Source organism: Hyalella azteca, unplaced genomic scaffold (genome assembly GCF_000764305.2).
Source record: "Hyalella azteca isolate HAZT.00-mixed unplaced genomic scaffold, Hazt_2.0.2 contig7201, whole genome shotgun sequence".
Taxonomy (NCBI): Eukaryota; Metazoa; Arthropoda; class Malacostraca; order Amphipoda; family Hyalellidae; genus Hyalella; species Hyalella azteca.
This window is the reverse complement of record NW_025937329.1, coordinates 63,931-75,006: the sequence shown is the minus strand read 5'-3', so window position 1 is coordinate 75,006 and position 11,076 is coordinate 63,931. Positions and strand designations below refer to the sequence as shown.

Here is an 11,076-nt window from a genome sequence, read left to right as displayed (position 1 = left end):
CTGCCAGCCTACACTAATATTACGGTATTCACAGACATCCTACAAAATTAAAACATTTTGTCATGCAACATCCTAAAAAACAAATAGAAACAACAAGCTAAAATATTTGGCACAGCCATGTATCCACTATACCATTCATATGTACTTCAGTCATTTCAAATTCAATTTCAAATGTTGTAAAACCATCTCCAGCTTGATAATAAAAATTGTATTTTCGAAAAGTTGCAAACTATTAAAATGTCATTTGGAAACCTGCTTTTCGATCTCCCGACGCCAGCAAGAAATTTGGTTCAACTCAGTGAAAAAACGAACAAGAAGATTGTTAATAAAAAGCATGCTCTGGTCTTCAATCAAACTTGCATAAGAGAAAAGCTTCTGCCTAACTATACCAATATATATATACATATATATATATTATTAGATGGCAGGATTTACTTGTTTACACACGTGCGATTGATGACCAGAGAATTCGTTGGTTTATATTATCAAGGAGTGGAACTTTTCTTCATATGATGGTAGATGAAAAGGCAAGTTTCAGGGAGTAGTTTTTCTTTATTAACAACATTTCGAATGCAACAAACATTCATTTTTAAGTTAGAAGAAGCATTAAACATTGAAATTTTGGTGGAAATAAGTACATAATATAAGTAAATAGGATACAACAGTAAAATTTTGGACCAAAAATGACTCGGAAAATTCTTTCAGAGTTCAGACAAATCCGGTAGTCAGAAAATAGATAGCTGGAGTCCAATCTGTAGAGATGAGGGGTTCAGCTATTGTCGGCCGGTTGTTGTCGGGCCACTGCATGATCACGATGCTGATGAGTACGTTCAGCACAATGCGAGTGACGGTCTGGTTGTAAGCTTGTCTTGCGTTGTTCACCTGCCCTCCAGTTTGAAGGTAGCTAACGAGACAGCGGCTTGGTGTCTAGATTGTTAGTCCAATCTTCTTTATATATATATATACATATATTTATACAGGTTTGATTGAAGACCAGAGCGTACTTTTTATTAACAATTTTCTTATTGTTTTTTTCAATAAGCCGAACGAAATTTCTAGCAGGTGCTTGGAGATCAAAAAGCAGATTACCGAATGACATTTTACTGGAATGCGACGTTTCGAATATATCAATATTCATTATCAAGCAAGTGAACAGTTATAACAATTTGGACATGACATAAGTTCGTACAGTAAGTATCGTAGATACGGTTCAAAATCGAAAATCAAATTATTATTGTATATTGTAAATATTGTTATAACTGTTCACTTGCTTGATAATGAATATTGATATATTCAAAACGTCGCATTCCAGTAAAATGTCATTCGGTAATCTGCTTTTTGATCTCCAAGCACCTGCTAGAAATTTCGTTCGGCTTATTGAAAAAAACAATAAGAAAATTGTTAATAAAAAGTACGCTCTGGTCTTCAATCAAACCTGTATAAATGAAGAACTTCTGCCTAACTACACCAATATACATATATATATATTGGTGTAGTTAGGCAGAAGCTTCTCTTTTATGCAAGTTTGATTGAAGACCAGAGCATGCTTTTTATTAACAATCTTCTTGTTCGTTTTTTCAACGAGTCGAACCAAATTTCTTGCTGGCGTCGGGAGATCGAAAAGCAGGTTTCCGAATGACATTTTAATAGTTTGCGACATTTCGAAATACAATTTTCATTATCAAGCTGGTGAAGGTTTTACAACACTTGAAATTCAATTTGGAAATGACAGAAGTACATATGATTGGTATAGTGTATACAATAATAAATAATGTGGATACAACAAAATGTTTAAACTTAAAATTACTCTGAAAATAATTTCAGCGTCCGGACGAATCCTGTAGTTTGGAGGTTGATAGCTGGAGACTCGTTCTTGATAATGAGAGCCTCAGCTATCATCAGTCTCGATGGGTTGGGGCACCGCATAACTATGCTGGTGCAGGCCTCCAATGTCGCTCGGGTGATGGTCTCATTTGGTTGAAAATTTGGTTCGACTCATTGAAAAAACGAACAAGAAGACTGTTAATAAAAAGCATGCTCTGGTCTTCAATCAAACTTGCATATATATATATATAAATATATAGAATATATATATATTCTTTTTATATTATATCCTCTTCTTTTTAATCAAAATAGATTTTTACAATGTAAAAAATTTAACACTAAAAGTGACGATAATTAATTTAATGGTCAACTTCTAGGTAGCTTGAAGATTTTAGTAAAATAAAGGATATAATTAATATAAATTGTTTTTTTATCCTTTGTATCCTCAAAATCTTTGGGAATCAGATCAAGCAGAAAAGTTTAACTTGTTGCAAACACCAGAATTGCAAACTAAGGTTGGGTAGATGTAGATCCTCAAGTAATTCAAGATTTAACACCTACCATCAATACCACCAATGCTAACTTTGCTACAATACCTACTTGTGTTGCCAGCCTTTGAAAGAATTGATCTATTTTACTAAGTAAACTTTACTAGCTTGATCATAAAATATTCATAGGTATTATGTACTAATTAAACCCTTCAGATTGGAAATTTGAACAGTAAATATATTTACTATATCAAATATTTAGGGTTTGTATTATGGTATATAGTAGCAAGTTGATTGCAGTAGGTAGCTGCAAGCTGTAATTCTAAGATAGTGCATATAGCTTGTCATTTAAGGGTGGATGCATGTCCATATCCAACTGTGATTGGTTGTGGGATTGTGATGTCATCCTCTCTATTCTGTGATTGGTTATGGCTTGTGGGATTGTGATGTCATCCTCACTATTCTGTGATTGGTTATGTCTAAAATGCTGTATTCTTGTTAATTCAATACCCCTCTAAAATTCCAGCCTGTTAATAATACAGGACCTGTGTATGAGTAGCCATGATGGCTGAGTAGCAACTTATACTTGTGTGTTGTTGACATTGACAGTATGGTCAAATGGGGTAAGACAGGATCGCAGCCTTCATGGGGTAAGAAAGGACCAGCCCATGGCATGCATTCTAATTGCACTGAATTCAATTTGACCAAAGAATATGTTAGAACAATCATTGCCTGTCATTTCAGTGTTTGTGGCAACCCTCTTCTGCAAATAATGAATTTCTGGCTAATTTTTAGAGAAAACCTATGTAAAGAAGGGTCACAAAATAGTTAACCCTGTTTGGGAAATAAGCGCTGTCTAATGACAAAAAATTTTTTGGCCAGGTTTGTGGATGTAGGCAGGTAACCTCAAGCAATAGGCAACTTTTTAGACATATTGGGCATTCCTACCTGCTACCATCACTGCTTGACATGTATTCTAAAATGGGGTAAAAAAGGACCGGACATGGGGTAAGACGGGACCACTAAATGATCCTGTTTTACCCCACAAATGGTCCTATCTTACCCTACAAATGGAAATGGTCCTGTCTTACCCCACAAATGGTCTTCTATCACCCTACAGTTTATCAAAAATAGTTTTTAAATGAATATATTATTGTGTAGTACATGGAGTATTTTGGTCAAAATTTTTATCTTTTGCTAAAACTTCATTATAACTTGTTAGCTTTTTTAATTAGAGAAATTTAGTGCACTATTTTAAATTGCATCAAAGGGATATAGAAAATAGGGATGTCTATTCCCATTAGTGAGCTGCAGAACTACCATCAACCGGGGCTACTCAGGACAAGCGGGGCCACTCGGGACAGGCCTCCGACACGGCGTAAAACTGTTGTAGTAGCAAAACTAATTGGAATATTGCAAAACTAAAAATAGTGGCATAAACGTCAACATTTTTCCTATCTATGTAGTATAAAGGAAGTCAAAAAATACTACATTTACTTGCTTTGAAAAATTCCTGAAAAAATGGTGAAAAACTATATTTTGTAAAGTTACAACTGCTAAGGTTTGTAGCAAAAAAAATATTTGCCGTATTAAAAAATGTTACTTACGTAAAAGTTGCACCCAGGTGTTGGCTTGAAAACGTAATTGACAGAATTTGCCTATCTCATTCCAAAAAGAAATGGCAGCCATTTCCGCACAGTGGGGCTACTCGGGACACCCCCAAAAACGCATTTACGGTAGAACATTAGTTAGCAAGGGCTCCAATTACGAAAAAAATTGATTAAAAACAAAGAATATTGATCACATTTTCCTTGCTCAGCGAAAAAATTTCACTTATCAAAAAATTAGTGCATCATCGGTCATCACAAAATTGTGCATAGCATGTCATGTATAGAATTGTGCACCAGGCATCATAGAATAAAAAGTAATTGACCTAAACTATGATTTATTTCTCCAAAAGATACGTTGGTTGTCACTGAAACATTCCTTTCTGTTTCAGGTATGTTTTTCACGATCTTTTTTACTATAGTAAATTCACTTAACCCAATTAAAATGATGTGAAATTACGAGCCGTCCTGTAAGCTTACAGATACGAAAAAAATGCTATAAGACTGCTGATATGAAGCTTGCAGTGGACAAGGTTGTTGTAAATGCTCAATGGCATGTTCATGGATACGGTAATATCGCATCAATAATACGATAAATGCACATCAATAATACGGTAATTAATGTATATGGCAATATCATATCAATAAAAGAAAAACAAGTAAAAATCACAGAAAATGTCATTTATTCTACCTCTACATCATCTACAATGAAAGAGGAGGACTTCAGAGTACTGTTAGTGTTAGTAATGGATGAGTACGCTCTGCATGCTTCAAATGTTTTAAAATGAAGTTTTATTCCCATTGTCCCGAGTAGCCCCGACTGACAGGGCTACTCGGGACAATCTTTATTTTGCGTCAGGCACCTTATGAATAGCATATGGAATTTTTTTAACAATGCCATTTGATAGCCCTCGCAAAGAGCTATAAAATGAGCCTAAATTTGTTTATGAAATGTTTCGTCATAAGAAGTTATTAACAGTTATTAAAAAAAACGATCAAATCTGTCCCGAATAGCTCCGGTTGACGGTATGTGCAAGAGTGGCTGGGGGAAAAATCACTGTGTGAAACATGAAGTTAGCAAGAAAACACATGATGTCTGATATTTAAATTATTATCCATTTCTTTTATTACCAATTTGATACATTTTTCAGACAATGACACTAATGGAATATACATGTAGCATTTGACAGTGCTCTACAATGAACCAAAGCCAACCCACTATTACTATGCTTAACAAAGTTTTCTCGTGACAAAAACTTCAATGTGACTGATATTAGAGTTGACTTCCCTCAACACAAAACAGTAACAAGTGGTTGTTTAATCAAATAATGTGTTTCTAGATGAATAATATTGAATATCAGATTTGTACTTTTATTAAAAACCTTGTAACATAAGAATTGTCAGTCGGTCCTTTCTTACCCCAGCCTGGTCCCATCTTACCCCAAAAGATGGGACCAGCTCACTTTTTTTAATATGTACTGAAAACTAAGTTGCATGCAAAAAGTCTGAGTTGTAGCTTAGAAGCCCATTGCATAACTACACCTTGTGATAGGTTTAGGGTTTCTTAGTTATTCATGATATAGATGCTACAGGCTTGTTTGTGATTTTGGTCCTGTCTTACCCCATCTGACTATATACTTTATTCTGGGTTTGGCACTACAAATTTAAACACTTTCATGGCATGAAACCCTTAATTTTTAGTTTATTAACACTGGATTTTTAAATTACTTGAGCTAATGTAAAACTGTGTAACTATTGTTATTCTTCAAAGCCAATTGTCCTTTTATTTTTTTCTTTCCAGTTTTGCATCTCTCATCATCATATACAATTCATTTCAGTAGCACCATGGCACTGTCTTACCAAAAGGAAGATGGAAGTGATCTCCAATTGGTTGCCAAAATTGACAATGCCAATATTGTCCTGCATCTATTGAAAACCATAAGTTTCAGGGAGGTAAGAGTCATGTCATCAATACTGTTGCTTACATTGATGAGCTATTATACAAGTTTATGTTACAATATTTTACCTTCTAATTCAACTCAAGTGTAAGTGATTTTGTGATTTAATTGTGGTATTAGTATAAGGTGACCTGTGCTTTGGGAAGCCTTATTCAGTTGTAAATGTCATCTTTTAGTTAGTGATTTAGAAATTAGTTTTTAGAGAAATCTTCAATTTCCACCATTATAATAATTTGTTTATTTTTTGTAGTTTTTTAAATGCATTAGTTTATAATTTGAATAAGTTATTATTGACATTTTTTTATTTTAATTCATCTTGTAATTTGTAATTGTAATATTATCTTATAATTTTTCTTAGCTTAGGTTTTGATATTCAATTAGAAATAAAACCATAAAGATTGATTTTTCCTATCTTATATTAGAAAAGTGTGCCAAGAAGCACACTTCTCTTCCCATTTAGTTTCCTTCTCTATGTTTTTTCATAAACTTCACATTACCAAGGAAAATTTCTATTAAAATCACTTGTTTGCTTGAATTGCAAGTAGGATTAGTAAATAAAAGTGAGGGAAGGCATTAAATCGCAAGAATTGTCCTGGATCCATAATCCCAGGACAATTTCCGTTTTTATAATCATAGAAGTTGAACCCTGAATAGGTAGGTAGTTGTTAACATATCTGTTGCCAATGGTTGATCAAGTCAGAGTTCTTGGTTAAATGATCATCAACAATTTTGATGAGCAATTTGGACAGGAACAATGATTTATTTCTTCACATTTTATTCATTACTATAAGCCTCTCTTATGTTTGTGAGAACTATGTCTAATGGCTGTAAACCTACAGACTGCAACTGTGTGTGCCAGTGCCAATGGTCTCAAGGTGACGGTTGAGGAGGGCAAGACACTACAAGCAAATGCATTCATTCAGGCCGAGTTCTTTCAGGTGAATATGTTATGTACATCTAGTGTTGAAGCTTTCTTTCTTCCGTGAATCATTTAAGACAGCTAAATTCTTTAACTATCAAACAGTATCTTAGGTCTTTAAAGGTATATATTAAGAGGGAATGATTAATATATTCATTCCTGATGCTTCAAGAAGTTGATATTTGAATGAAGATATTTGAAGAAGGAAGTTTAAAACATTTAGAACCACCCTAATATGTTAACTTAATGATTCTTGGATACTAAAAGCTCTGCGACATTCTCAAGCGCAGTGATGTCATGTAACATCAGTCTCTATGCATCTCACTTGATGAAGCAATTGATTGCAAAACTTCACGAGTATGTAGATACCATGAGCTTTTTATCATAAAATAAAAGTGAGAGAAGGCATTTACTCATTTTTACAGTAAATCATGATTTACAGTAATCATAGTGCCTATTTAGTTACTACCAGACTTCACTAGGATAAATTTGTGATAAGTATATAATAATAGTTGCACCTCCTACAACAAGAACTTTCAATGGAAGAAGTTCAATTCATTGGTTTTCAAAAAGTATAGGTATTGGTATTGAAACTTTAAAAAATTTCTTCAATTAGTTTTCATTGTGCAGGACTACCACATAAAGGAAGAGGTACTGACTTTCAAGATCAACTTGTGGGTGCTTGTTGAGTGCCTGAGCATCTTTGGTTCGCGCTCGAGTCCCGGCATGTCGGCAGCTCTCAAGCTTATGTACAATGGCCATGGCTCGCCACTCGTGCTATTGTGAGTCTTCTTATGTTAGGTCCATACCAGTCATAAACCATCTATTGTGAATATATGTACGTTAAACCTTGTCAGTTGTCAGGCTGCAGGAGTTGTTGTGACAGAGCCTCCTTATCAGGCTGGAGGAGGGTGGTGCCGTCACCGACTGTAAGATCGTCACACGCGATGCCTGCGAGTCTCTGGACTTCAACTTCAGCAGCGATCGTGAGCTAGAAATTTCTGGTGTTCATGCAGTCCTTGTCATTCTTCAATGTAATCGTATCTTACTTAAGAAATTTTGGACTTGATATTCCATCTTGTAAAGGTCGTAGTTGGAAGGGCTTGTGTTGCTTAGGTTTGTCTGTCTGTTGATGTGTTTCGAAGGTACAACTTTGATATTATCTGCACTTAGATTTTGTACTGAGATGCGATAAGTTATTCTAGTTCTTGCGGAGGACAGATTGCAGCTAAAGCTGGGGCAGACGTGGACTTGAGTATAGAAAATGAAGTTTCAAGAGGAGGCTTGTTGCTCAGTGGAAGTTTTCCGATGTTAAGTCATCATTGCTGTATTTTTCATCAGCAAATACTGGCTAATTCAGTCATTATGAATCTGGCCTACTGATTCAATTAGTGTAATTTTACGTTCTTAATCACACTAGTGACTTTAGTATTTAATTTGTACTATCTTCCATTAAAATATCCCGTGTTTTTGCCCGGTAGTGCATATTTCGCTAAACTACCTTGGATACAAAATACGTATCTTGTTTTCAATTGAAAGAGCAGATTTTTTAATGCCATGTATGATTGCATTGAAATTAATTACATTGTAGAGAGTGGCCGAGAAAAAATATGCTGCCTTGTAAGCGCGTTTAAAGAGGCAACACTTCCAGCATAACCTAATGGAGTTAATTACAGTGCAATGAACTGTTCTTCAATTTGAATAAAACTTGCTCGCCATTTCGCTGATTTGACGGTATGATGGCTACATTAGATCTGACAATTTACGGGCTTATTTCTCCAATTGTAAAGGTGTGGTGAACAAGCTGATCATGCGCAGCGAGTGCCTGAGGGAAGTTTTTTCTGAGCTCGACCAGTCGAGTGCTTTCCTGAGCTTCCACATCACCACCTCACCCGCCAACCTCAGACTTTCCACCTCTGGCAACTACGGTGTGGTACAGGTGAGCAGCCTGTTCCCGCATCACCACCTGCCACATCACCACCTCACCCGCCAACCTCAGACTCCTGACATTTTGCTTACATTTTGACACTAGAGCGCCGTCGCCTCCGCGTGTTGAATGTATTCACGGAAAGCGCTGTGCCTGGATCATTCACAGTGAACGTACTATAGTATATACATTTTCGCTTGAACAGAGCTGCCGAGCCAACCTTCTAATTGGAGCATGAATTAAAACCCGTATTCCAACCACTAGAATCGGAACCTTCTTAATAGTCACTTTTTGAATCTTGAATTGACAGGGTTTCCTAAGAAGTTGGGCATCTGAAGTGGCGCTCATTAAAGGTGCAACTTATTAAGACACAAGTACACTTTAAATTCCTTTCATAGCATGTTCTGTAGTATAGAAGTTTCAGCGCCATGGGCAACTCTGCGAATTTTACCACAAACAATTCTGTAAGCATCATTTCATAACCCTCTCGCTTCCGTACCATGCTTGTGCCTGTGCGTTCCTGAGCCTGTTCATTCATTTGTCATTTTGCTTTGAGTTTGATTTGGTGATTAAGCAAATTATTACTGCTTACATACTAATAAGAATAAGTCACTCCCTCAGACTTCCTCGTAATTTATGACTTAAAACAGTACAACCTCAGTAACTGTTTACATAGGCTGGGAAAACTTATGCATCAAAATAAGCGTAATTAAACTTAAGGCCTAAGAAATTCTAAAAGCTTGAAACTATATCATCAGGTGGTAGTACCAGTGTTGCCTTGCCTTTGCGCCTGTTACTGGAATAAATTTCAAGATCAGAAGAAACTTAATTATCCAAATGCAGAACATTGTTTGACATTGTTTCCAGCCATCAGAAGACTAATGATGTACACTCTTGATAGCTTTTGTTACTGATTCATTTAAATTTTATATTTTTTATATGCAATCATGAAGGGAACTTATTTTGAGTTAAATTTTATCTCTTTTACAAGACCTGCTGTTCTGTTTTTCCTAACACGATATGGTGCTTTGGCAATATCCACTGTATGTATTATGCATATAATTCTCTTCGGCCGTTTAGTTTCAGTGAATGTTTTTATGGTTACAGACAGACATCCCGGGTGACAGCGAGATGATCGAAACGTTCAAGTGTTCCAGTGCGACGTCGCACTCCTACAGGATGTCCCTCCTGCACACCACCTTCAAGGTGCCCTACCATTTATACACTGATTTATCTTCTTGTACATTTATTCTTCCTTCTATTTCCTGCTTGTGAGACATCCTTTCTACTTCAAGCTATGTCAATTTCACTGCACAGTATAATTATATGCCTCACGAACAACTACCTAGTTTTTTCTCAAGGCTCTTTTCCTCTATTTGCTCTTATGATGACCATTGTCCTCCAGTTTTCATAGATGTATTCGAGTTTAGTATATGAGATATTTTTTACGTCATAGTTTCATTGTAAACATTTCTTCTATCCATTCTTGCACAAGATTAGTTCAGTTACATGCGCACTCAAGGTCTCCACCCTGTGCAGGCCCTGGCGGCGGCTCAGAAGGTGTCACTGCGCGTTGACGAGCGCGGCTTCATGTGTCTGCAGTTCATGATCAAAGCGGAGGGCAACGAAATTGCCTTCGTCGAGTTTTTCGTGAGTATCTTCGGTGGAAACTTATGGCTTTGACGGCCCACGATTGCCATGGGCTTATCGTAGCTGCCCTGACATGTAGACATTGTAAATGTTATTGCCAGCACAATAATGTTACGTATTTTGCGTTCTCAGATGAATTTTGGGATGAATGTCTTCGGTTGCGTGGTTGTGACGTTTATCTATCAAATCAAATAACTGTGCTCACTGCTGCCCTGTTCTGGAAGTGTTGCGTGCTCACTCGTGTACTGTATTCGTGTGTTGAATATTCAAAAGTTGTCCATAAAAGATCGAAGAGGCAGATTTTATGCACATTGCGTGGTATACAATCTGCGTTTAGTAGGTATTTAACGACATTCTGTTACATATTTCACGAATTTTGCTGAATTTGCTCTTTAGCATGAGCCTCTCTAGCTGTACTGCGCTTGGTAATGAAAAACGTAGCGGGCGCCTCAGTTATCATAAGGAGCCTAGTATTGTTTAGGCGTTTGGTAATGAATGTCTTCTGCCTGCAGTGTTGCCCTGAAGAAGAACTCATGGACTGAAGGCTGACGTGGGCATTCAAAGATGGGTGACGTTCGTCTACAGCGCGACACATGGCGCTGCTTTGACCTTATGGAACGCATAGTACAAAATCCTCCTATTCTTAAAAGGCGTTATAATTATAAAAGAGTATCTACAAAAAGGAATAAAATATTTTGTATTA

The 11,076-nt window shown here is 36.3% G+C and overlaps 1 protein-coding gene across 1 annotated transcript; it reads left to right on the top strand.

The window, feature by feature from the left end:
* Positions 1-5,512: 5,512 nt before the first annotated feature.
* LOC108667376 (cell cycle checkpoint protein RAD1) lies at positions 5,513-11,076 on the top strand. The gene is made up of 8 exons (XM_018154396.2): positions 5,513-5,872; positions 6,717-6,815; positions 7,427-7,578; positions 7,697-7,782; positions 8,587-8,735; positions 9,831-9,929; positions 10,263-10,373; positions 10,886-11,076. Exons 1-8 carry the CDS (start codon positions 5,765-5,767, stop codon positions 10,913-10,915), a joined length of 834 nt encoding a protein of 277 aa, XP_018009885.1. The 5' UTR covers positions 5,513-5,764; the 3' UTR covers positions 10,916-11,076.